The sequence below is a fragment of the Conger conger genome, chromosome 10 (genome assembly GCF_963514075.1).
Source record: "Conger conger chromosome 10, fConCon1.1, whole genome shotgun sequence".
NCBI classification, from domain to species: domain Eukaryota; kingdom Metazoa; phylum Chordata; class Actinopteri; order Anguilliformes; family Congridae; genus Conger; species Conger conger.
The window spans coordinates 36,139,679-36,167,666 of NC_083769.1; the positions used below are offsets into that span (position 1 = coordinate 36,139,679).

Consider the following 27,988-nt stretch of genomic DNA (forward strand, 5'->3'; position numbering starts at 1 on the left):
ATTTAACTTTGGGTGTAATGAATCTAGAATATAACTTCTTGAATTAAATGACAGGAAAAAAAATAATTTTTCCACGATATTCAAATTTTTTGAGATGCACCTGTATATATGTTCATATGTGCGTTCAAAGGACAACGGCATTCAGATCTACCAGGTTAAATAAAGGTGAATAAAAATTTCACCATGCCAGCTCTGAACCGCCAGACTAAACATGCAGCAGTTTATACACACACACACGACACACACGACAGAAGAGGCAGTGCGTGGTTTTCCCCCAGAGTGTTTTAATAAGTAGACACAGACCTGCACATCTGCACAGCAGTGGAACACAATAGGACAGAGAGGTTAGGCCTGGCACTGAGGGAACTGAGAAAAGAAAACATAAGAGTGGTGCTGTGAGGGACATCCAGAGCGTGACAAAATGGCCGAGCACACAGGAAACGTGTCAGCAAAAAGGAGGAAATGAGTCAGCAAAATATAAAGGGTGGCAGGAAAGAATCCAGTGTCCATGGCCTCATTTATAGCAGTCGATAGCCGTTGTGTGAGGTGGGGGGGACAGTCCCTCTCCTCCTTGCAGTGCGACAGGTCTTCTGGAGCAAAATGGCTGCCGCGTAACACACCTCTGTGCTTCAATGGAGGTTGAGGTGAACTCGAACGCTCAAAAAACAACAAAAAAAAACATTAATAATAAAAAATAAAATAAAAAAAGAGCAGTTCTCTTCAGTATTTCCCACGATGGCAGATATTTGAGGTGAACCAGTGAATCCAAAAGCCTGACTGAGGTTAGTCAGGGGAGTCTTCCTGAACCTCTCTGTCTCTTGTGTTCAGGTACCAAGACTTGCGAGAACCGGTCGGGAGCTCCTTATTAGCAAACACACTGCAGTTAATCCAAATCAGAGAGCAACAGGGGCAGCGTTACAGCCAAATGGGACACATTTTTAATCGGAACATCCAACACAGAGGGCCAGCAGTGCCTGTATGCTTATTACAGTACACAACTACACGCCGAGAGACACAAAGACACACATGGACAGCCTCCTACGAGTTCATCTGAAGCCCACCCAAAAATGGCTTAAGTGATCGCATGGGCAGGAATAACACTGCCTAGTTTCTGTAAATTTAAAAGGTAAACTCATTAAAATGGACCGAGTCTTCTCTCCTGATGCAGAAAGGACTCTGACTTCTTTAATACAGCACACAGCAAGCGAACAGCCAGGACTCAGAACATCTCATCATTCAATAACACCAGAGAAAGAAAGAAGAGGGTCGTTTCTCTCCCAGTGCGTGTTGCACAGAAATATCATCCCACATCTTTCAACATCAATTTGCACACGGGGTAACACGGCCAAATGGCTTCAGCGTAAAATCAGTCACTCGGGTAAAAGAGGAAGAAGAAAGAAGAAAAAAAAAGAAAAAAAAACAACACTTTACAAACACCTCTTATTACTCAAGGTGTAACATGGCATGGCTATACCCCAGTGACTGACACAGCTTACACAATTTGGTACATAAAACCTTGAAAAGAAAAAGAAAATTAAAAAGTGAGATATTCACATCTCTCCTAGACGACGGCTACCCTCAGAAAGTTTACTGTACACAGCATGACTGAGGAAATGGCAAAAGCACAGAGTACACTGCATCAACCCATCCAGGCTGGACAGGGCATACGCTCGGATAGTGGCCCCAGAAACACAGTCTGGGAGAAAGGCAAGACAATTCACAGCACTGAACCCAGAGGTCTCGTACATTCAGAAAATTAAATGAATAAATGAAATATATAAATGAAAAGGAATTTACAGTAGAGTGGATTGATAGTGTATTTTTCTTTTTTTGTGGCATGAGGCAAGGATGGGAAGGTTTAGTCTCTTCACCAAGCAAACAAGAACGACGGTTTATATTTGGAAGAAAAAGCTCAATGCTGCACGATGCTGACTACAGAGGTTCTTTGGTAGATCTACAGAGAGGTTTGTTAAAGCGCTAGGAGCAGTGTGGTTTAAAAAGGTAAAAACAGACTCAGAACTTTCTTTACAGTGATGGGACCACAAAACACAATATGAAAATAGAAGTATAAACAATCAATGAAGTCAGCCATTATCAAAACTATATCATTTCCGTATCCCCCTCTTTTCTCTCAAGCCTTACATAATCTTGAATTTGCTTTGTTTCACCATTACTGGTATAGCACTCACATCACCCAGGAGTGCTTGATCTTGTGTGTTTTAACTTTACTGCTAGAATTCTCACCTCACATTCAGGAGCGCTTCATTTGTTAAAAAGACCAGAGTAATAAAAAGAAGTGTTGCTAAAAAATAAAATCAATAATGTAAAATAATTGTATAATTGTTTGTCTTTTTTTTTTGGTTTTTGTTTAGATTTTATGAAAATCCATGCTCTGTAGGACAGGGAAAATGCAGTTTTTGTTACAATGATGGATATTGCTTCCTTTGTGCTGCCTCGCGTTTGTGTGTGTGTGTGTGTGTGTGTGCGCGTGTGTGTGTGTGTGCATGTCCGTGCATGCTTGTGTATCTGCGCGTGTTTGCATGTGCATGAGAGGGTGAGTGCATGTGTGTATACATGCTTTTTATGCGTGCGAATGAGGATGTGTACATGTATGTGTGTGTGTGTGTGTGTGTGTGTGTGTGTGTGTGTGTATGTGTGCATGTGTGTATGTAAGCGTGTATGTGTGTGAGTGTGCATGTGTGTGTGTGCGTGTGTGTGTGTATGCGTGCATGCACGTGTTTCCCTTAGAGTGCGGGCGTTTCTGAAGCAGTGTTAGCCTTCTTCCTTCTCTTCAGCAGCAGCGGGTTGGAGGAATCTTCAATGGTCTTGATTTTGATTTGCTCGTAATCGACTCTCATTGTGGCCAGCGCACTCGTCATTTCCTCCTAAAAACCACACACAGCACATTCAGCAACAATACCTCATCACTAAACCTGAGAGCTATCATTTATTCTTTTAAATGTTAAACCTGAGAGCTTTCATTTATTTTTTTTACACTGAATGCATGTGTGTATCCAAGTGCATATAAACATATTAATTAATCTGAATTAATCCCTCTCTATGAATCCCTCTGTATGAATCCCTCTGTATGAATCCCTCTGAATCAACCCCTCTGAATGAATCCCTCTGAATCAACCCCTCTGAATCAACCCCTCTGAATCAACCCCTCTGAATCAACCCCTCTGAATCAACCCCTCTGAATGAATCCCTCTCCTCACTCACCTTGACGTCCTCCCAGGCGTCCTTCTCCTCCTTCAGCACACGGCTGGTGTGGAGCGGAGTCTGGGGCACCTCCATTGACTGCTGCACAGTGATACAGGGTGGAGGGCACAGAGTGAACACAGGTCTCACACGTTTTCGGTGACCCCCACCCCCTTGTTATATAACAGCCCAGCAATAAACAATTTTGATTTTAATGTCAGAACGAGCAAGAACATATGGGCTTAACTAATGTAACTAGCGCAGTGTGGTAATTTCACTGGTGTGGATGCCTGCAGAGAGTGTATAATGTATAGCAAGTTACCCACTGCAGAGTTACTGCCAATCTTCTACAACAACAACTGAAAAGGCTAGGTGCCTTGTACTGCATGTAAAGTGTACCTTGGCTCATCTTTGAGGCATTTTAAATAGGCTTACTAGCTGTACCTACACTGAATTTGAAACTATACCTGGCTTTCTAATACAGATATTTGCTGAACAAATTCAGGTTAAGGACCTTAATCAAGGGTACTATGGCAGTGCTCCACCTGGGAGTCGAGCTAGCAACCTCTCAGTTAAAAGGCATGTGCGCTAACCAATTGACTAAACTAGATCTGGAAGGCCCAGGCTGACGTCCTGGAGGGGAACTACACTGGCAGTTCCCCCTGTCAGGGGGGGTGACATCACACTCACATTGATCCAGGGGTGGTTGGTGAACTCCGTGATGGTCATCCTCTGTGTTGGCTCAGTCTTCAGCAGATGACGGATCAGCTGCTTGGCTGAAATCACACATCACAAGCTGGCACACATCTACAGATACGCAGTGCACACCTACCACATCTACCGTATAGCTACGCGTTCCACACTTTGCGATACACCCTTCGAGCTACACGCTTATCAATGCTTGCACGTGTAAATGGAAAGTCATGTTCAGGCCCTGTACCTTCCTCGGAGACGTCGGACCACTCGGGGTTCGGGAACTCGTACTGTCCCATCCGGATGCGCTTCTTCATGCCCGGAGAAATGGCCAGGCCGTGGTTGGAGTAGAAAGGTGGGTATCCACAGAGCCTGCAGAGAGAAGCACAGTAATTACATTCAATCGCAAATAATGACATTCATAAAAGGCTATGCCCACATTGTATTTTTTCTTTATTTCATAAAGATTCATTAGAATGTGTTCATCAACTGAACTGGGCTTCAGAGCACTGGAGTTATTTAGGTCATCCAAACTGTGCTCTTAAACATCAACAAAACATTACGACCAACCTTGTAGTTACATTACTTTATATAGACTTCCAAGAGAAGTTCACCATTACAGGCAGTCAGCATTATGTGAGCAGAAGGTATATAGAGCCCATTACTGTACATTTATACTGAACATGCATACATGGCAACTTTGGTACAATGTTGAAAGAAGATCTGCCATGAGTAACAAGAAGAGTGGAAAAAGAAAATGGAAATATAGAGTAGAAATGAAACAGAAAGAAGGTGCTGGAGTCACAAGCTTAGCCACTTACAAGATATACATGATCACTCCCAAAGACCACATGTCACAGGACTTATCGTACTTCTCTGGCCCAAGAACCTCGGGAGCTAAGGTCAAAAGGGGAAAAAATGACAATGATTTGAACAAGCCTTACACAATCACGCCAAAGCCATGAAGACCAAATAAACAGTCACCAAAATAAAGAGTTTGTGCTTTTGCAACAAGAATGACAATTCCTTAAGCGTCGCTTTCCTTACCCACGTAGTAGGGCGTGTAGCAGGGTGTGGCTAGGGAGTTGTGTGTCGTCATTTCCTTTGCGAAGCCGAAGTCTGTTAGTTTGAGGATGGCATTGGGTCGTTTAGAAGTATACAGCAGATTCTCCGGCTGAAACACACAACAGAACACGGGCCATAAAATTAGCTCATATCACACGGTACAGTCGGTCAGTTTGTGTGTGCGTGCAATTTTTATAAGGAAAAATGTCATCATTTACACTGGAAATAGTTCAGAGTTTAATGTACAGACATACTGACTAACACCGCACAGTGAATCAATGTATCAGCTGGATTCAGATTAAATGCCATGTTCATTGGTATAATAGCAACATCCCAGCTGGCAATCAAACTGAGTTACAAACCCAGTTCCCTAACCATTATACTACACTACCGTCCAGTTGAGGGACCCACACATTGTTGAGCAGGGAACCAAAAGGCTCACCTTGACATCTCTGTGTGCGATGTTGATGGAGTGCAGGTACTGGATGGCCTCTCCTATACTCTTCATGATATCGGAGGCCTCTGAAAACCACCAGGAGAACATCACACCACATCACACCACATTTCACACCACTCAACTCCAGTAACAAAGGAAGTAACATAGAAGGGCAACTTGACTACTTTCAGGTTTTAATTGAATGACTAACAAAGAGGCAAATCAAGAATGAACCATTGAAGAACTGGTCTAATTAAGAATCTTTAAATTGAAATTGAGTGGTCAGACGATGTTGTATGAATATCTGCATGTGAAACACTGGCCTAGATTACATGACCCAGACTGCTCTTGTAAGACCCTTGACTGACCAAGCTGCTCTGGAGCCAGTTGTAGGTTAATCAACAGGCCGTGTGCTCCACAGAATAAGAGGGGAGGCGCTGCCGTACCTCTTTCCGTGAAGGCTTGGTCTCCTCTGTCCTGAATGCGGCTGAAGAGTTCTCCCCCATCCATGCTGTGAGGTGGATGAGCACCAGTCACAATTTGAATTAGATAACCACTCCACAAAGCATTACAAATCAAAGTGAAATTGAGTAAGCAATTTTGCTTAGTTAATCTGAATCGAAAGGGACTACAGTTGTGTTCAAATAAATAGCAGTGCGTTTAAGAAAGTGAATGAAGTGAAAAAATTTTTTTTTTTAGCTTTTAGTTCAACAACGTGAACTAATCCCAAATGAAAGCATTAGCAAATTTGACCAAGTCTGCGTTATTCTTTTACAGGAAGCAAAGAAAAGGAATATTAATCTGTTCAAAAAAATGGCAGTCGACATTTTTCTCTTCAAACTGTATAAACTGAAGACAGTTTTCAAGATTTAACTTCACTTTAAAATACTGAAGTAATATTTAGTTGCATAACCATTGTTTTTTTATTTTCATTTCATTTGTTTATTTATTTCTTTCTTTTTCTCCCAATTTAGTAGCCAATATAATGTACCCTATATAATCCAATTAGTGTTAGCTGGGGGATACACCGCCCACACCCTGTCCCTCTGCGGCCCGAAGGAGAAAAACACGACTTCTTCAAGCGGTCTCGCCTCATGCTTGTGACCGTGATTCTGAGGCACCCGGGGTGCTGTTGTGCACGGTGATCCGCTAACCCTGCGCTAAGTCCCTCCCTCTGGAGCAGGGAGCCAATTATGCCGCTCCATGAGAGCCGGCCAAACTTGGCTTTTGTTAACTGCTGCGCATCTGCGTTGCATCGAGTCAACCAACTTCTGACAGGTGTTTAGGTTTTGCTTCAGAAACTGCATTTTTCATGTCACTCACAAGTTTTCAATGAGGTTGGTGGATTGAGCTGGTTACCTCAATCCTTTTTGTCTAGAACCAAGATGTTGCTTGCTTACTTGCGGTCGTTGTCTTGTTGAAACACCCATTTCAGGGGAATTTCCTTTTCGGCATACGGCAACATAATCTCTTCAGGTATTTTTATGTATTCAAACTGATCCATGATCCCTGGTATACGAACCCAACACCGCAGTGTGAAAAAAAAATCCCCATACCATGATTTTTGCGCCACCATGCTTCACTGTCTCCACAGTGTACTGTGGCTTGAATTCAGTACCTGAGGGTCGTCTGACGTACTGTCGCTGACCACTACACCCGAAAATAGGTCCACAGAATGTTACGCCATTTCTCTTTGGGCCAATTCATGTGTTCCTTGGCAAATTTTAAACGATTCTGCACATGCCCTTTCTTCAACAATGGTGGCTTTATGGGGGCTGAGCTGAGCTTTGATCAAACATCTTCTGACTGTTACAGCACTTCCACATAATTGTAGATCATCTTTGATCTTTCCAGAGCTGATGAATGGCTGAATCTTTGCCATTCTGACCATTCTCCGATCCGTTTTAACAGTAGTTGCTCGTTTTCCTCCTTGTTTCATTTTACAGCATTTGAGATCATTTTAGCTGAGCATCCTATAATTTGCTGCACTTCTTTATACGTTTTCCCCTCTCCAATCAACTTTTTAATCAAACGATGTTGTTCCTCCGAACAATGTTTGGAACGGCCCATTTTACTCAGCAATTCAGAAGGAAATATATTTTATAACAATGTGTGGAACATTTGCTTCCTTTGCTCTAATTAAACCACACTCCTATTATTTTGAACACACCCCTTTTAATGAATGAGTCAATTACTCAGAACAAGCAGCGTGCATATCATGACAATTGGGTCTGTTGTTTTTCTATTACACTAATACATCTACAAGTAAAGTATTTGCCACGCAGATATATCACTACTGCTAATAACAGTGGTTCATCAGGTTAGTGATGTTGTACTGCTTCCTGTTTCACTAGAGTATAAAAATGAGGTAACAAGAGGGCAAAATGCCTTTGGTTTTTTCCATGCTGACAGATGACAAAGAACTGTCCATTCAGAAGAGACATGGTGATTGACCATCACAAATCTGGTCCAAAAACATATTAAACGTACCACTTAGCACTGTAAGGCTAATAATAAAAAATGCAAAACATGGTTTCAAATATGCAAAGAAGAAGTACACAGTCCCCACAGATGGCGAGGGAAGCCAAAAAAAGCCCACAGTTCACAGAATTGCAGAGATCGATTGCATTGGGTCATCAACTCTCAGAAAGAACCATAGAATGGCACCTATATAGCAACAACCTCCTTTGGGAAGGGTGGCACAAAAACAGCCCTTACTGAGCACAATGAACAGGGCTCCAATAGGCTTTTAGCAGGCTTTAATTTGAAAAAAGGTATTCAAATTCAATTAAATTTTCCCAAAATCCCTGGAAAAAAAACAATAATTGTTTCACAAACTACAACACGTAATGACATTTATTCTTTAAAAACATATACACCTCAAATCAAAATATAGAACACTGTTGAAATGTAAAATACTGTGTCCAATAGTGTCCATTTCAGTTAGCCGGTTAATCGATTAACCATACACTCTCTTTTTTCAAGTAACTATCACAGGATTGTCATGGCATGAATTATGGTTTCATGGGGATTTCAGCTCCTATGAATCTATGATTTGCATTATGATTGTAGGCTGGCATAATTAAACTTGCCCCTAGTTTCTTTACTGATGTTACACTCACACTCGCTGGTCTAGGAATGTTGCTAGCAAGGTCTAGCTTGTTCCCTCGACTGCAAGTCACTCTGGATGAAGGATCGGAGATGAATAGGAAGGACCACACACACACACACACACGCACACACACACACGCACACACACACACGCACACACACACACGCACACACACACACACACACACACACACACTCTGGCTTCGCGGTCGGAGACAAATTGGAAAGTGAGGACCGCGCACACACACACACACACACACACACACACACACACACACACACACACACACACTGTCGCAGGTGGGACCTACCACTCCATGACGATGAGCAGGCACTTCCTGGTCTGGTACAGGTTCTCGTAGACGTCCACGATGCGCACGATGTGGCTGCAGGGTGATGCCCGCCAGTGTAGCTCCACCTCCCGCCGGGCTTTTGGACAGTCCTGCAGCATCTGAGTGACAGGGAGAATGACCAATGAGAAATCAGAAAATGCAACCATGTCAGGTAAGCTCCAACCCCACAGAGAAGAGGAGCAATGAAAGCTTTCAAAGGGCAATTTATCCAGCCCAAAGAATGCAACATCCCTGGATATACATACGGTCTTACACACATTACATTTTGACAGATGCTGTGAACAAGAGCAACTTACATTTTTTATATTTAATTACAGTATGATCAATCTAATATAATACAGCTGGATATCTCATGAACAATGCAGATTAAGAGTCATGGGTACAATGGCAGCTCCCCACCTGGGGAGCAAACCTTGAATTTGCAAGCCCAGTTCTCTAACCATTACATTACACTGCTGCCACTTCAATTCTACAGTGTCTGCAAAAGAACCCAGCCAAAGCCAGGTGTGGAAGGATGAAAATAAACGCACAGAACTGAACACAGTTCTTAAGATGCATCAAGAATAAGGTTCATCACTACTCTTTTACTTTTTGAAAAATTGTGAGATTTCTTACTTTATTGTACTTTGCCTTTTTGGGACACCTACTAAAATTGTATCCCATCCCACCTCGAGTTCCTGCCGATGTTTGAATTAAGCTTATTTCTGATACAACACTGCCCCCTGGTGGCAGCACAGGCAACCTCATGCTGACTGACAAACAAGCGCTTCAATTTGATCAATTCCAGCAGAAGGCAGGGATACACGGTAAATACATTTATTTATTTATTTTAACACAGGATAGGAAAATGGCAGGGAACAAATCATGAGCAGAATCAAAACAACATTATTAATATGCCCCATGATGAACAGGGAAACCTTTTTTGCATTCTGAATTTAATTTTCTATTTAAAAAAGCAGAGACAAATTAGAAGTGTTTGATACAAAACAAGACAAGGTTAATTACAAGACAACCCCGAGCACGAGGGAATAAGGAGGGAATGCCAATAGCTGGAGATTCACTGCGCCGGAGTGTCTGCAGTGGACAGAGGGGGAGCACAGAGCTGCGTTCTGCGGGCAGAGAGAGCCAGCTGCCTGGTTTACGACCCGCCAGTCAGCTACCATGACAAACTGCGCTTACTCAGACATTTACAGCAGGGCGAGCAGGCCGGAGCAGGCCGGAGCTGCGACACACGCCACAGGCTTCACATTAGAGCCCTATTAATGACTTATGTAGCAGCAAATCCTCTCTTCTTACACTGTTCCCATCCTATGGGTCGTCCATGATGCGCGACCCATAAAGCACCTGCAATTCCTGGGGCTGCGTGCCAAGCCGGCCCCCTCCTCCTCCATAGAGAGACCCCCCCAGCTAAACCTCCACCCCTGTAGCACACTGCGCTACGGCAGAGCCATCAATACCAGCTCATCTGAAATCACAGATCGATACCCAATTACAGCCCCTCTCCGGCACGTTCCGGGAACAGACTCAATACAGAGGACGCTGCCGTCTGATCGTATCTGATATTAAACAATACAGCCACATTACCAAAGGCCTGTTCCACCATCTGAGCATCCAAACTACCAGAGTGCTTCACACCACCAAGCCCTGAATGCCCAAATACCTGCCAATGTGACCAGAAAAAACTTCCCAAAATAACTCAAGTTAACACATTAAAGAACTGTCTGAGCGAATGAAAAGACATTCACTAAAACTGAAATAATATTTTTAAAAATGTAAAAACCCAGACAATGAGCTGTCCTTTAATACTAGTCATACACAAAACCAGTCAATATGGCAGGTAAATATTCACCACGACACAAGGCCATTACAAATGTCTGCTGGCTGGCTGGGTGTTTATTCCTGGCCCTGAAATAATACCAGCTAATGGCTTTTATCAGAGTGGCAGAAACCAATTACGCCTCGGGACTCTGGACCAGCAGGGCCCTTGTGACTGGAAACTCTTCTGCAATGTCCGGGCAAGGAGCGAATAACGCACCCTGCGCTGGAATTACCTCACAGAGCAGCGTCCCTGCCAGAAACCCTCGACAGGGCGCTGTGACAGGTTCCTGTAACACAGCCAGTTCATTTCACTTTAACACCCTGAGCTCATCCCACAAGGACAATCAGAGGAGAGAGGGGGGGGGGGGGGAGAGTATGAGTGAGAGGAACAGCAGAATGTAGAGGAGAATAAGAGGGGGATCTCAGGGCAGAGATTGAGAGGGAAGCGGAAAGCTGGATCCTGAAGGTGTTGGGAGTAACACTGTGCAAAGCCGCTGCAGTTAAGCCCATGAAATGAACACGGCCATTTCACAGGACATTAAGCCTGAACAGCTCGCATTTCTCAACCTGCAGGACCAAGCACAGCTTACTACAGACGGCCATTTGCACGCACGCACGCACGCACGCCCACACGGACACACACACAAACACACACAACCCCAGCACTGTGATTCACATATTCTGATGGCAGAGTGGTAGACGACACACATATATCCACTCAGACAGTCTCTTGCTGACACACACACACACACACACACACACACACACAGACACAGACAGACAGATACACACACACACAGACAGACAGACACACACATACACACACACACACACACACACACAGATAAACACACACACACACACACACACAGTTATGTATGACAGGCACTGGAAAGAATGCAGATGTGACAGTGCAGGGAGCTGCTCTGGTTCTGTAACTTAGTCCTCACATCCCAGTCCTCTCCACTGCCCCATCGCAGAGGGGGGTCTAACAGTGTTCCCCATAAGGAGGTCTACCCAACAGCCCCATCAGAGGGGGGTCTGACAGTGCACCCCATAAGGAGGTCTACCCAACAGCCCCATCACAGGGGCGTTTGACTCCCACAGGGAAGCAGACAGATGTTGAAACAGAAATCACACATTGTAATTTTACCACTGAGAACAGTGCTCCTGGACCTAGCCTGGTTCACATGCCATCAGCCACATTCTATCAGCCTGCAGTGGACAGCAGTGGAGAATCCTTTCTGTGCAAGTCTACTGGCTAACTTTGAGCTCTGTCCTGGTCTCTCTGACCCCTAGGAGGAGGGGGTGCACAGCTGGCAGTGCCAGCCTCAAAGACACCCCCCCCCCCCCCGGGCACCACAGTGCCGCCTCACCCCCATTGTTTCCAGCGCTAATTTATACAGCGAAACAAGCTGCTATTGACCCTGAGCACGATGCAGGCCTGTCCTCGCTTTCATCACACACTACAGCAGGCAGGCAGCTGCCACCAGAGGGCAGTGAGGAGCACATTTTCACTATTGTACAAACAACAAACACCAACACTTACAAAACACCGACACTCACAAGCGCCGACACACATATTTAAAGGGGACAGCAGAACTGTAATATCTAACCTACAATGTAGAAGAAACTTAATCTGAGATCTTCTAATCAGGGCAGGGCCAACTGCTACATGGTCAACTCATACCACATAAGAAATGAACTGACATTCAGTCCCATTCTCATATGCTATCACTGTCCTTTAGCCTTCTAGTGTAACACCATTCTCATTTGGTTTCATTCCCAGTTGGCATAATCACTGTTGTTCCAGAGAAAACTATGAGTGAACGGTTCCTGTTTACATTTTCTGAATACAGGGTTATTCCCTTACTCAACAGTATTACTCTATCTGTATTTCTAAGAAGTGTGCTTTCTGTGGAAAGAGGAAAGTATGTTGGAATTGTTGAATTTAAAAATTGATTCCTGTAATTGCCTCCCTTTTGTTTGGGGATGCCCAACCAAAAGCTTTCCCTTGGGTTTAACTTTTACATACTGACAGTCCAGAAGAGCACTGCCCCACACCTGTCCTGTCAGCGAGCACTGCCCCACACCTGTCCTGTCAGAGAGCATGGTCCCCCAAACCCTACACCCATCCTGTCACAGACCACTGTCCCACACCCTACACCCGTCCTGTCTGAGAGCACTGTCCCAAACCCTACACCCATCCTGTCAAACACCACTGTCCCATACACTACACCTATCCTGTCTGAGCAGTTGGTCTCAAAATCTTTCCCCATCTGCTGTCAGAGGACAAACCTCCCCCCGCCCACAACCCACCCTGAGACAAGCACATCCTCCAAATCTTCCCTTGCCAAATTCGATACCAGAGACCCAGCCAAGCTCACAGATTGTTGAGCACTCGTGGGGTGGAGGAGACATTACATCACATTTACTGAGCAGACACTCTTATCCAGAGTGACTTACAGCGAATGACAACGCAAGTGCACCCACCTACATGAGCAACGGTGCGCCAGCCTCAGCTAAAAACACTCAGACCTGCGAGTGCCACATCAATAAAGCACTAATGCACGCCGACTTCTGCCCCCACCAAGAACCCCACTACAAATCATAGATTTACACAGCTAATATCCACATGAAACCATAAAACATGCTACAGTAATCCTAAAGTAATTACATACATATAACGCGTTAGGTGGTGGGAACGGACATTGAGAGCAGCCATGGCTGAAAGGCCTCAACTAGGGGCCCCATGTGGCATGCACGGGTTACGGCGTCACCGCAGTGACTGTTCACTCTGTACTCTAACCTCGGGGGTCAGAGCCTGGGCTGGGGTCACCCTAAAACCATGGCAGGGAGACGGAGGAGGGAGGACCCTGTGGCAGGACATCGCCGCCCACGGTCAGGTTTCGCAGTCTTTTCGGGCGCTCTGGGGTTGCGTGGTCACATACCTCAGTGTGCAAGTGCCAAAACGGGGCGATTGGCTGTTTTAAACGAAACCCTAGGGAAAGGGCGTGGTTGGCCGAGCGAAGCGCTCATGGGAAGTCGGACGGTCCCCCGCCGCCCTCCCCACCCTGCTTCAGGAATACGTGAAGGAGCAAAGTTGGGCTTTAGAAAAAGGAGAATGCTGAACTGGCACGGAAATAAGGGTACAGAAAGATCCCATTAAGTATGAGCACACAGGGACTGAAGCACAAAGCCCAGCTATAAAGGCAGCTCCCGCATCGTGCCAGGCGAGGTTTTAATTAAAAGGGGGATGCAGCTACAAAGGAACACCCCTCATCCCCTCATCCCCTCATCCCCCACCTAAAAAAAACCCCCACTCCAGCACACGCTGCCCACCCCCCCCAGCCCCCTCCCCTTTAATGCAATCAGACCTCACTCAAGACAGGTCTTTGAAGCCTCCTTCTGAAGCAGCTGATGGCCAGGACAGCAGATGGGGGGCGCTTTCACCCCCTACAGCCCCTACACAAAGGGGCTACTCCCACCCCCATACAATTAGGGGTACACCACCCCCACCCCAACACACAGTGGAGTGGGTGGGGGAGCTTATCCTCCTCCTGGACCCCCAGGGAAAGCAGTCTGCTGAGAGCAGGAGTTGAGGAAACCCCTCTTTATTGAGCCTGAATTCACCACTGAACACCCACTGCACTGACTACAGGCTGTTTAAGAGAACAGTATATCATCTGCCCGCTACCCATTTCCACCATGCACAGTTTTGTGCTGAGCTTTGTCCATGGCTAACTGTCACTAGTGCTTTAGTGATGTTGCGTCTTTAATGGCTGGTCTGGGAATGTTAGCCAGGGTTAGCACTATTCCCCTCAGGTGTCTATGTGGTGTGTGTGTGTGTGTGTGTGTGCGTGCGCGGTGTGTGAGAGTGTGTGTGGTGTGTGTGTGTATGTGTGTGCGCGTGTGTGTGTGTGTGTGTGCCTGCTTGCTCACCAGGTGGTATAAGCACACCTCAGGATTAAACATCTGTGGGAATCTCTACCTTGTGACTCCTTTTAACTTCTGGCAGCTGTCAGCCAATCTGTTTGTTTGGCAGGTCCCTTTCCACACAAATGTTTTGAAAGGTATAACACCACCTTGCTGTCATCGGAAAAGATGCAGGCAGAGTTTAAGACCTTGGGCTTTTCTGATTCTTTTTTACTTTTTTTTCTTTTTCTTTTTTACTATTCCTTACTTTAGCCAACTTAAGCCACAGGCATTGCAAAGCCACAGAGGGTACGGTTCAGGAGAATGAGCAGAATTGTTAACTGCTTAATTGGTAGCAATTACACACTTTTTGTTGTTCTGATTGCCTCACCATGACAACCAGAACAACAAAATGAAGATATGCATCTTTCCGACAGAAGATACAGATACCAGAATAACACACTCTGGTTTCTGTAAACACAGTCTTGATTCATTAGGCGAATGTGACTAAAACTGAAACAGTTTTGGGTTCCCACCCATCAGCTGATACTGTTCCTCCTAACGTCACAGGGGGTTTATTTTGTGTCAGATTCTCTCGTGGGATGTATGCGTGTGGTGGGGGGGGGGGGGTGTGTGTGTGTGGGGGGGAGGAGTCAGGAGCACATCCGATTTCTAAAAATGTTGTTACCTTCCTGTTCTTCCAATTACAGAGAAATACCCCCACTGAGAACAGAAATGTGTCAAAGTTTATTTCAGGACAAACAGTGAAGTAAAACCCGACATGGGCGACATGGCTCAGGCAGTAAGAGCGGTCGTCTGGCAGTCGGAGGGTTGCCGGTTCGATCCCCCGCCCGAGCTGTGTCGAAGTGTCCTTGAGCAAGACACCTAACCCCCAAATGCTCCTGACGAGCTGGTCGGCGCCTTGCATGGCAGCCAATCGCCGTTGGTGTGTGAGTGTGTGTATGAATGGGTGAATGAGAAGCATCAATTGTACAGCGCTTTGGATAAAGGCGCTATATAAATGCCAACCATTTACCATTTACCAAAACCCACTCATGTTGGACAGGTAAAACCCTGCAGTAGCTCTCTGATGGAGAAACCCGCTCATGTTGGACAGGTAAACCCGCAGAAGCTCTCTGAAGAGACACCCGCTTGTGTTGGACAGGTAAAGGGGGCAGTGTGCCAGCAGCTCTCTCATGTTACAGGAAGGGAGGGGCATACAGAGACATGACGGAACAGCGGCACGCTTCACTGACAGCGTCTGAAATCACCAGCGTGTCGGGTCTCAGCTTCAGAAGTGGCCGGTGCCCCAGTCACACGCCTCACTGAAAACACTTTTCAAACGCTCTCAGCTGGACTGCATACATGTCTGCACACATTTGGCCCATTTTCTTTTGGCTGTAACTCCATCCTGGAGGGCCTCAGTGTCTGCAGGTTTAACTCCAGTCCTGGAGTGCCGCAGTGTCTCGTCAACCTGGTGCTTCAGTCTGACCACAGTTGAACCAGGTCAGAGGAAACGCATCTAAACCACAGGCATGAGGAAACAGGTTTGCGACTGGGTGACAGATTGCAACATTGCGTCAAAATAAACCAAACTTCGCTCAGTAAACCAAACCCCATAAACAAACACAGCATTCCCCAAATTATGCCAAGAAAGGAGTGCTGTGACAAGGTCACATGATCCATCCCGCCCTGAGCTTCTCCCGCCCTCTCCTCAGAACCCCACCAGCAGGAGTGCTGCTGACCAATCAAAAGCCAGGAGCAGAGAATGGCATGATTATATTTAGCAGCAGACAGGAGACTGATGGACATTATTAAGCCTTTTGCAGTGTGGGAGCCACGGGGACCAATCAGCCAGAGCGCTGCCTGGAACCACTTCCTGTCTCTCTGCAGCCTGCAAGAGACTGCTTCCTCTCAGCTTTGATATGACAACCCAGAGCCTCTAATGACTCACAAAAAAAACGAGGTTTGCTTCTCCAGGTTGATAATGCAATCAAGTGCATATGGAGGCTTCCAGAAATACGGAAGCAAAACACACATTATCCAGTTGCCTGTGACGACGACAGGAACCCAACCCATATGAAACACCCAGATCACCGGACATTAGTCACATGGCTAGAAGGCAAAACGACATTAATGTGCTTTCAAACAGAGCACATTTCCGACACATAAATGACACTTATAAAATCAGCATCGATTTCAGAAGCTGCTAATATACATACATACATTCTCTCAACAATCCATTTCTGGCAACAAAAAAAAAAAATCTTGAACCTTAAACAACTAGGGGCCCAGGGGCTCCTGGGTGGCTCGTCATATCCAGAGAGGTAAGAGGTTGAATGAGGAGGGTGGGACAGGGCCAGGCAGACAGATCCCCAGGTGTCCCCAGGAAAGGACAAGGGCTTCCTGGATGCTGCACACTATTACAGCCCCTCTCCCCACGGCAACGGGCCCAGGAGCCTACTCTGCCTGGAACCAATTACAGCTTCCCCTCCTCCGAGAGTGCTGGGAAACCTGCCCCCCACAGAGAGAACCGGGGGGGGGCGGTAATACACACACACAGACACACACAGACACACACGCACACACGCACACACGCACACACGCACACACGCACACACGCACACACGCACACACACAGACACACACAAGCACACAAGCACACAAGCACGCACACACACACACACACACACACAGAGCAGCAAGAGGCAGCTCCACACTGACGGCGCGCCATCCAATGATATCATCACAATAAGCTATTCCCAGAACTCCCGTCACCCTGGCGAGACACGGCCATCAACAACCCCGGGTCCAGTCGCCATTCTGCCGCTGATGTCACAGCGGCCAGGAGGTGTTCGGCCGCCAAGCGGAGGCGCGAGGTGTCAGGAAGGTCAGCCAATGCGCTGTATGACCGAGGAGTCCGTCGAGCATAGTTAACCATTTTCATCATCCATAAATGTGGATATACCAAAACAATTCAAGTACTATGCTGAAGTGCACAATAGCACCACAATTGTTAAATCTGTAACGCTCGGGTTAAAATCCCACTCCGCTAACCCCTGAGGTCTTCACAGTTGCCAGACTGCTATGTGCACTCCACACTCAGACAGTTTCAGCCTTTTCCAACCAGGTGGCAAGTCAAAAAGACATTTGTCAATATTGTCAATAGATGCTTGTTTAAAATAAAAACCAACCCTTTACTTGTTTCCAACTGGAATTGGCCTTACAATGTAAAGTAAAGGAAATCTATCAAATTCAATTGGCTCTCCTACAAAATTAGAAAGAAATTCAGAGAAAAACACAAGAGACCACTTCAGAAATCGGCTTTTGGCCAAGTGAAAATGTGGCAACACTGTCTCTATCCAATATGAACATGTCTTACTGGAAAACAAGCCTCAGGCGAAACAGTTGTTCTCCTGTCACACCTCAGATGTTAATCCGTAGAGTATGGCAAAATGGTTGTGGGGCACAAGGTGCATGTGTTACAGATAGAGGTACTGTACACGCGAAACCATCTGAAGCAAGGGTCCCGGCGCTGGTACAGCCCCCAAATACTGGGTATCGGCAAATTCATGGGTCTGTTTCAGATACTAGGACTGAAGACTGCGACTGCAAAGAAACAGAAGAGATAATGGCTAATGCTTCCCGCTACCTCGCCCTGGGCCGGTTCTGTTTGACCCAAGGAGGAGACTACCACCAGTGTGTGCTAAACCTATGTTACCCTTCCTGTCAGTCGAACTCTCTTCCTGCAAAGCTCAGAAAGGAAGGACACAATGGCTGTTTATAAAAGCAGACAGAAAAGGCCTTTTTTACATCTGCATGTGACTGACTGAACTGTGCTCTGGCTGGATTTTGCAGATTATTTTTAACTTTACAGTGCCCGGGGACACCTTGCTGTGAAGGGCGGCATTTAAAAATAAAACTGATCGAAGAAACGTCCGTCTCTGTGGGACGGCGCCTCGCGTGCGACATCACCCCAAGCCCCATGCATGCTCCCAGCATGCACCACGCGCCTCCGCACACGCCTCCTCACACCCTGTAACCGGCCGCCCCGGCCCACCCGACCCCTCACACAGGGCTACATTTAGACACTGCGCCCCTGAACTTTATTAATAGAGCAGGGTGGAGAGCAGAGCACAATTGTTACTACTGTACTTACAGTCACCGTCAGCACCCGATACGGATGAGAAACTTTTCAACTCTACACAAGTCCACACACATGCAGCTATACCCTATATCTGAATCAGACATTAAGTGATAAATTGCTCATCTCAGTCAGACTTAACACGCCCCTGGAAGCATGGAGATGCATGGAGACTGTCTCACTGAGAACCAGCCTCCCGGACTGGTCCGCCCAGTGCCAGCGATTTGCCTATCGAGCTCTGTTGACTCATATCTGTGTCAGCCCTGTAAACCGTGGCGTGAAGAAGTGCGGGTGACACTGTGTGCTCTGGAGGAGAGCACGGCCCTGGGGACCGGGTTGGGGAAAGGAGGGAGTTCCAGAGGAACATCGCACCTGATCCTACCCAGGATGCGGTGGGACGTCAGAGGTTTTAGTTCCCACAGAATTTGTTTATAGTGTTTCAGCTGAACCGTTTGCGGTTTGAAGCTGTGCTCAGTCCAACGCAGGGTATCCAGACACTGTTCACTAAACAACAAACAACAGTGCGCGCACACACACGCGCACACACACCACATACACAATGTGTGAGTGTCTGTCGGTACTGTACTGTATGTGTGCACACAAGTGCAGTGTGCATAGACCGTGTCGTTGAGATGGAGGGTGGACATATGTGCATGTGTGGCTCCTTGAATACAAAGTGACTTGCTATTGTATTGTGCCTCTGCATAGTGCACTTCTCATTGGTCAAGAAGCTGTGTGGTCATAGGTCAGAGGTCAGGGAGGGGAACGGGGCAGCAGTGAGATAAGGACTGTGGGGCGGAGGAGGAAACACGGGGGCAGTGAGATTACTGCTGACTTCAGGGTTCAGACCTTTTCCGTGGCTCCTCCATGGCGCTCTCCGCAGTGAACAGCAGTGCTACTCTCAGGAATGCTCTTACTGCATGTACGCCATGAGAGTGCTTTCAGTGCCACTGGACCATACATTAGTTTACTTCTGACAAAATGTGCTTACCACTTCTGAGGTCAGTAGCATGGGTTTGTGAGCATTCAAACATTCTTTCAAACGGCCGGCGCGAGTGCACTCACGCACGCCTCGGGTTTTTGTCAATAGTTTGTCAAACGTCCTTGTTGCCCTGGTCCCAGGTTTTCCATTTCATGCAGAAAAGAGCACCCGTTCTCTCATGAAAGTCAGGAGCTACTCCTTTCCCATGAGCGCCAGGGCAGGGGGGTGGGACAGAAGGCATCACTCGTTTTTCAGAGCGCCAGTCGTCCTCCTCTCTGTGCTGATCCCCTGCTTATCGCTGGCCACCGAGTGAAAAAGATGGATTTCCAGGAGCCTTTTCTGATTCAGATTCAAGGCGCAGCCTAGCCTCACTTGAGCCTTACCCTGCACACAAAATGCTGACAGATACTTTAACACACATTCTGCCGCAAGTCATTTCAGATTCATTTTCACATTCAATTCAGCACAGCACTACAAAGGAAGCTCAACATACCCAGGGTTCCTTTATTAATCTGCCTTCACAAAACCAAACAACCGCAACTGGGCGTAAGCAGCATCACAAAGGCGGTTATCAGCATGCCAACTTAGCGGCTCCAGAGCGCGACAGCTCGCATTTTGCAGAACTTTTATTTTGAGGTGTCAGTAGACTTGACCCCGTGAGAGCTAGTTGCAGAACGTAACTGCTTAGTATGCGTTTTTTTTTTCCCTCTCAACTTCTACATAATAATGCCCGAGCAGTTTCCCGTTTTAGGTGGCCGTAGTTTTGGACGGCCGTATGGATCCGGACTGGTTTTTCTCCTCGATTGGAGCGGATTGGCATTTTGTAACTGACGCATACGCATCGTAGATGCTTGGGTTGTTAATCGTTTTTTTCTTCGCAGCACCATACGTTACACACCGTCAACAATCCACCGACGCTACGGACTGCAGTGCCGTTCTCTTTGCGGCGGGTGGATTTCTAATCCTCCGCGAGTCACGGCCAAGCCGCGCAGGAGGTCTTAAGACTGCGAGCTTGCCAATCCATCACCTGAATGAGGCCTGGTGAAGGCGAGGGTGAATGGACATATCCCCCATGGGCCCCCAGGCAGGAGGACACTATGACAGTGTGCTGGACCAGCCTGCTTCCTACCGGACAAAAGACTGCAGGGGGACGCAACAGAGAGACAGAAGGAGGTGAGAGAGGTGTAGGGAGAGATTGTGCACATCGTTCTCCTGACGTTGATAATGGTGAGGAAGACTCACACTAGTGAGGGGGGAGAGCGAGAGAGAGACAGAGAGAAGTGTACATAGACACACACACAGGCGCGCACGCACGCACACACACCCACACAATTCCTATCTTTCTAATGATGTTGATGATGGCGATGAAGACTCAATCACTAGTGAGTCACTGCATCTCTGGCCAACACAACACAGATGGGATTAACTCGTCAAACAATCCCTTCACAAAAGTATTGCTGTCGTCACCATATCCGAGAATTAGCCTATTTACACAGGAATTGTGTATGAGCTATTTACAGAGGTTAAGCCCAGCCCCCATGTAATAATTACACAGGAATTACACAGGGTTGTAAGGGCACCATCCATGTGATACTTACACAAGAATTACACAGGGTTGTTAGAGCACCATCCATGTGATACTTACACAAGAATTACACAGGGTTGTTAGAGCACCATCCATGTGATACTTACACAGGAATTACACAGGGTTGTAAGGGCACCATCCATGTGATACTTACACAAGAATTACACAGGGTTGTAAGGGCACCATCCATGTGATACTTACACAAGAATTACACAGGGTTGTAAGGGCACCATCCATGTGATACTTACACAAGAATTACACAGGGTTGTAAGGGCACCATCCATGTGATACTTACACAGGAATTACACAGGGTTGTAAGGGCACCATCCATGTGATACTTACACAGGAATTACACAGGGTTGTAAGGGCACCATCCAAGCGTTATTTACAAAGGACTTGCATGGTTTGTAAGGGCACCATCCATGTGATATTTACACAGGTTTGTAAGGGCAGAATCCATGTGATATTTACGCAGGTTTGTAAGGGCAGAATCCATGTGATATTTACACAGGTTTGTAAGGGCAGAATCCATGTGATATTTACACAGGTTTGTAAGGGCAGAATCCATGTGATATTTACACAGGTTTGTAAGGGCAGAATCCATGTGATATTTACACAGGTTTGTAAGGGCAGAATCCATGTGATATTTACACAGGTTTGTAAGGGCAGAATCCATGTGATATTTACGCAGGTTTGTAAGGGCAGAATCCATGTGATATTTACACAGGTTTGTAAGGGCAGAATCCATGTGATATTTACACAGGTTTGTAAGGGCAGAATCCATGTGATATTTACGCAGGTTTGTAAGGGCAGAATCCATGTGATATTTACGCAGGTTTGTAAGGGCAGAATCCATGTGATATTTACGCAGGTTTGTAAGGGCAGAATCCATGTGATATTTACACAGGTTTGTAATGGCACCATCCATGTGATATTTACACAGGAATTACACAGGTTTGTAAGGGCAGAATCCATGTGATATTTACGCAGGTTTGTAAGGGCAGAATCCATGTGATATTTACGCAGGTTTGTAAGGGCAGAATCCATGTGATATTTACGCAGGTTTGTAAGGGCAGTATCCATGTGATATTTACACAGGTTTGTAATGGCACCATCCATGTGATATTTACACAGGAATTACACAGGTTTGTAAGGGCAAGTGCCCTTACAAACCACAATATTCACACAGGTTTGTAAGGGCACCATCCATGCCTTATTTATACAGGAACTGTACAGGTTGGTAAGCCCGGCATCTATGTGATATTTACTGAAGAATTTCCCCGAATGGCCATGATTAATAAATGACGCGTAGGTGTTGCTGTCGTATTGCTTACAGATCAGACACTGACGCAGTCATTTTTTATCCCCGAGGCACCGGGAGAGCTGGTTTCTGAGAAGCTCAGCCAGGATAAAAACAAAGGAGATAACTGGGAAAACAGGGGGGGAAGGGGGGAGGTACATGAATGGGGAAAATAAGGTAATAGGCGTTTAGTATAGCAGTGTTCAGCAGATTACCTGAACATCAATTTACGCATCAATAGCTACTGCATGCCACACAAAGGCCGGTGTACAGGTCTCCGTTTCAAAAGTGAAGTGATACTCCGAAGCCACAAAGGGTCCAATAGAAACAAAAATACTAAAATAAGTCTCGCCAAGAGAGAAAGACAATAATTTGCAGGTGAAGAAACAGAGAAATATTGTTTTCAGCCTTAATTTTGTTCAAAATGTTTTGCTTGCAAAAGAACACATTTTTCTTTTGTTTTTTTAACTGCTACGATAAAACTGTATTTAGCGTGTGTGTGTGTGTGTGTGTGTGTGTGTGTGTGACAGAGGGAGAGACTCTGAGAGAGAGAGAGAGAGAGAGAGAGAGAGAGAATACAGTACGAAACTGATCAATCAAAATAAAATTCCATGAATCCCCCTAGTTCAGAGTAATGCATAAAAATAGGTTTTTATAGTAAAGCCATCATGACTCCGCCTCCCCTGTGTCTCTCTTAGTGGCAGGCGCGGGGGGGATAGTAGAGAGTTGGCGGGTGGATAGCGGATGGGTGGATGGTGGAGGGGTGGAGGGCAAATCTATTTGGAGAACTGGGCAACAGCTGCAGCTTCACAAATAACAGCTTCCCCTTCTGACCTCTCGACTCGCCCCCTGCCCCAGGCCCCACCCCCAGCCTAGACCCTCTATTCAGCACTCAAGCCCCATGCAGCTTCTTGCTATGACATCATAATGCCCAGGAAAAGGTTCAGCCCAGTCTAGGTATAAAATCTGGCTCATGGGGTCTCACCTCATTTTCTGTTGTTCCCTGGGTTGCCAATCTCCTGTACCCCGACCCCCACCCACTCTGAGTCCACAAGCCACTCCAGCCCCGACCCTCTCCTGTTTCAAGCCTATGCCATGACGCAACCCGGAGGCCTAGATATATCATCTTGCTCTTCGAACCTGCATATTAATAAACACTTCTGTGCTCGGACTGCCTATTCTCCAGGCTAGTCCAATACGCTGAGCTGCAAACGGCAGCAAACGGCACCATTACCATTTGCTCCCATAGGTTCCCCTTTACCCTCTATGACCATTCAGGCAAGCTTTAACAACTGACACCAGGGCAGTTCAGCAGAGGATGGTTTACTGTTTTTTATGTCATGCGTGTAAAATCTGATTCCTAGGGGGATTATGCTCGGTTTTTCTTAATTTTCCTAAGTGTCTTTGTGACAGTGCCAATGCAAGAAGTGCTTTACAAATGAAATGGAATTGAGCTGAACGAAGGTGGTGCCACGTGCCGCTAAAGCCCCGCGCCTCACTGAAGCGAGGAGCCCTGCAGCCTGGGATCCGGCAGTCCCATAAGGCAGCAGGGGCACCCAGGGAGGTCAGCCCCTGGACAGGGTCCTGCCCACATGCAATAGCAGCCCTGGCAGCAGGCATCAGTGTACAGTTCAGCGGGTGGGCCACAGAGACAAAGCACAGAAGGCAGTAGAAAACCTAAGGGCATAATATGCCACAATATTATGAGACTCATGTCATGATCTACAGAACAGTGAGAAACTACACTATGACAGTATAACTGCACAAGAATGATATGTTGTGATATTGAAAGATGTGCGTCTGATACCTTTCGGGAAAGGGAGGTCCCTGGAATTGCTTGGGAACCCCTGGCATGAGCTGAAACACATGGTGCTTCTCTCTCTCCCCCTCCCTCCCTCCCTCGCTCGCTCGCTCTCTGCAAATCACAAATGCTATAAAGCCAGAAGGAGCAAAGGCACTGATTGAAAAAGACAGCTTAACAGCCATACTGCTCAGAGAGAAGGCTTGTGGGATACTGGTAGCTCATTTATACGGGAGGCAACTGCCAAAATATCAAAATACCATACCTCGATAAGCCCTTGTTGCAGGACATGCGTTGTATCTAACATGCCGTTCATATACTGCAACAAGCCACACCACACACCTAAAGCGCAGACTGAAATCATTGGGGTCAAACAAAGCTTACCTTAACTGATGCCGTAACATTGGACTGTGATCACAAATCAATGTGAAAGTGCAGGCAGCCATCTGCTGCCTGAGGCCTCCCTCCCACGGGAGTGTCTGTGTGAATGGACCCAGAGACGGGCAGATAGCGCCTCCGATTCAGACCGCATTTTTGGCACGGCCAGCCCCAACGGAATCTCCTGGCCTCTCTGTGGGGACTTAGAGAGCGGACCGGAGGCCAAACAGTTTGTCTGGTTCCGTTATTGTTTTTACGTGTGGAAACCACAGCCGCGGTGTCTCTACGGACACAACAATGCATTTTCACAGTCTTTCTGTGAACAGGAGCCTGGAAGAGACGGAGCTGCAGCAGCTCAGCCTGAACACAAGGACACTCACAGGGTTACGCCGCCTGCGACGGAGGATGACGGCATCAGCATTTGCATTAAGCAGGGCTGACAGTGAGCCAAACGGTTTGGCCAACAATTTATTTTGGCTTACTGAGACATGAGCACATAACCATTTTTTAAGGTGCTAAAGCGAGAGAGAATCACGGAATGAAGAGCAGGTGTCGCTATCGGCGGACCCAAAACAAAATTCAAAGGTTCAGGGCGAGAGCATCATCCTTTCTTTTGAAATGAGTAATGTTGGCCTCCAGCTGCGGTGGCAGGGAAGCAGGGCTCAAATTCCTGTGATAACAGAACAGACAGAAGCGCCATTTCTCCCTCACATCCATGCTGCGCTGGGGTCAGAGTGAATGGGACAAGGCACGGGAGATTATGAGTCTGAAGAATCCTAACCATGCGGCGCCGAAATCAGATGCTCAGGCTGACAGCACCGTATCTACCGAAGCCTCGCTTTCCCAACACGGCAGGGGCACACTCAGCCCCATACTGTGGTTACCATCACCCTCCCAATAAGTACAGACTGAAACAATGGGGCTCGCTTTGATTTAAAAACAATGGTCGCCAAGGGCATTCCGTCAACTATTGTTTGCCATTAAGGAAACATACACGTTTAAGGCTCTCATAGAATGGTTTCTGTAATCCATCCATTGAGTCTGCTTTGTTTGTTTGTTGGTTTCCACTCATCCAGGTGCACTTTTTTGTGTTGTCTGGTTTTCCCTCCCCCAACGAAACACACATATGAGTTTCCCTCAAGCTATTAAACCACATCTGTTCATAACAATGCATCCAACAATCTAACTAGCACCAGTCAGCAAGTGGGAAGTGCTAGCAATACTAGAAGGTGAAACCTGCTGACTTCCTGTTTCTTCTTACTTTGCAGTAGGCAGCATGTCACACAGGTGTATTGCTGTTTTTTTTTTGGGTTTTTTGGGGAAATAGCTTGCCAAAATCGGTCTGTCTCTCTGTCTGCATTGCAGGACCAGGTAAGTTAAGATGCAGTCCGTGGTCCTGAGTTGACCCAGGACCAAGTGCACAGAGGAGAATGACCAGGCCAGTGAGTGGTTAACAATAAGAACGACACAAACACAAACTGTCTTTTTCCCCTCCTTAAATGGAATAAGAGACGTCATTGTGTTTTCCCTAACTGACATGCTTTGCCGCGTGGGAGTTCTTTGGAAAATTGTCAAATATTTTTGCCCAGAATCAAAGAGGATCGTTATAGTCTTAGAGAAGGTCGGGTGATGGACAGTTGAGGGGAACTCAGCACTCAGCCCCTCGCGACCTGTCAGTTTCTTCACACAAAGACTTGGGGACATCAGCGTATAGAGGTGGTTGGCCCCACATCATTGCATCTGTACATCAGACGATCAAGACTCGAGCAAAAATACTGTACAAATGAAGCGCATTGGAGAATGGCACGAATTTAGAGCGGCGAGCATTGCATCGCATCAAATAATCTAATGACACAGCGAACAATAGTCCATCACACAAGGGCTACATCTGGATTAATAATGTCAAGTTCCATCCATCATAAAATCAAAACAATCGTAAATATGTAAAATAAGTATTAATTGTGAGAACATTTTCACATAATCACAGTGTAACAGCAGACACGTGTGAAATTACTTCTGAGTCCTTGCGTTGGCGTGCCAGAGAGTCTGAATAGTTGAACGTGATGCCACATTAATCGCTTCGTCTTCCAATATAGCGTGTTTTGCCAGGCATGAGAGCGTGTGACAATGACAACTTTGAATGCCACTGCCGGATTGCAATAGGAAACAGAGCTGGTCATCAGACATCCGCACCTGTCAAGAGACGAACGCGGCTGCATCTCTCAAGAACACATTTCAACATAACTGCCAAGCGAGATCATAAGTAATTGGGAAACTGGTCACGGTTCGGGAAAATACAATTACATACAAATACGTTAAGAAAAAGCTTACCTTTAATGCGTATTTTTCTCCGTTTTTCTTTTGAAAGATTTCCAAAACCTTGCCATTTATGCCCAAACCAAGGACCTGGCTTGTGACTTTGTAATCGTCCGTTATCGCGTTCTTCTTTATTTGCAATGTGGGTTTAACGTGAAACTGCATGAACTGTGCCGGGTTCTGTAGAGTTTGCTGTTGCTGGGTCGGGAACACCGGCTGGTTCTGGTTCTGGGCGTTGGACAACATTGTGAGAGTCCACCGAAGAGAAAGCCTCCACTCTTGACTTTTTAAATACTCCCGACAACAACTGGCGTGCTAGTAGACCCCTAGCTACAGCTAATTAGCTCCTAGTACGTACAAGTCAAGTGTTCCGCTGACTTAACCCGCCGACGTTATAGCCACACGTTAGCTACTAAGGTCAAGCAGCTAGTCACATTAGCTAAGCTACTTTAACCAGCACACCACTACCCCGATAGAGTGAAATCCATACAGCTCCCTCAGTACATTTACTTTTTCGCGAACTTAACTAGATAGTTGCTAACTAATCGTCGATGTGACGGCGAGCTCGGCAAGACAACTCGCCACAATGTCAGATTATTGTGTCGGATTCTTCTGTTTCCACCTGTAAAAAGTAGCTAGCTAGCACCTCTCCTTCAAGAATAGCTGTTACCAAGTGGTGGGGTTTCCATTCGTTTGTCGCGGTTATGAAATCCCATATGTCCTTTTAGGAGAAGCAAGAAAATAAATAAATGACCAACAGAAGTTTGCTGGGGCTGTAACTAGCTAGTAAGCTAGCTACAGTTAGCTAGCGCTAAGTCAGACGAGCACAATGCAGCTAGCGAACTAGCTGGAGGCACTTTTTGTCATGACGTCGCAGTCCCGGCCGTCCG

At 46.4% G+C, this 27,988-nt stretch overlaps 1 protein-coding gene across 1 annotated transcript; it reads right to left on the minus strand.

Annotated features, from left to right (window-relative positions):
- Nucleotides 1-264: 264 nt before the first annotated feature.
- On the minus strand, nucleotides 265-27,956 carry LOC133139223 (MAP kinase-activated protein kinase 2). Its single transcript, XM_061258630.1, has 10 exons — nucleotides 27,114-27,956; nucleotides 8,818-8,957; nucleotides 5,842-5,906; nucleotides 5,402-5,481; nucleotides 4,942-5,068; nucleotides 4,716-4,791; nucleotides 4,142-4,266; nucleotides 3,892-3,977; nucleotides 3,223-3,303; nucleotides 265-2,885 (listed from the first exon to the last, which is right to left on the minus strand). The coding sequence occupies exons 1-10, from the start codon at nucleotides 27,342-27,344 to the stop codon at nucleotides 2,745-2,747; spliced, it is 1,152 nt and encodes a 383-aa protein (XP_061114614.1). The 5' UTR covers nucleotides 27,345-27,956; the 3' UTR covers nucleotides 265-2,744.
- Nucleotides 27,957-27,988: the final 32 nt, after the last annotated feature.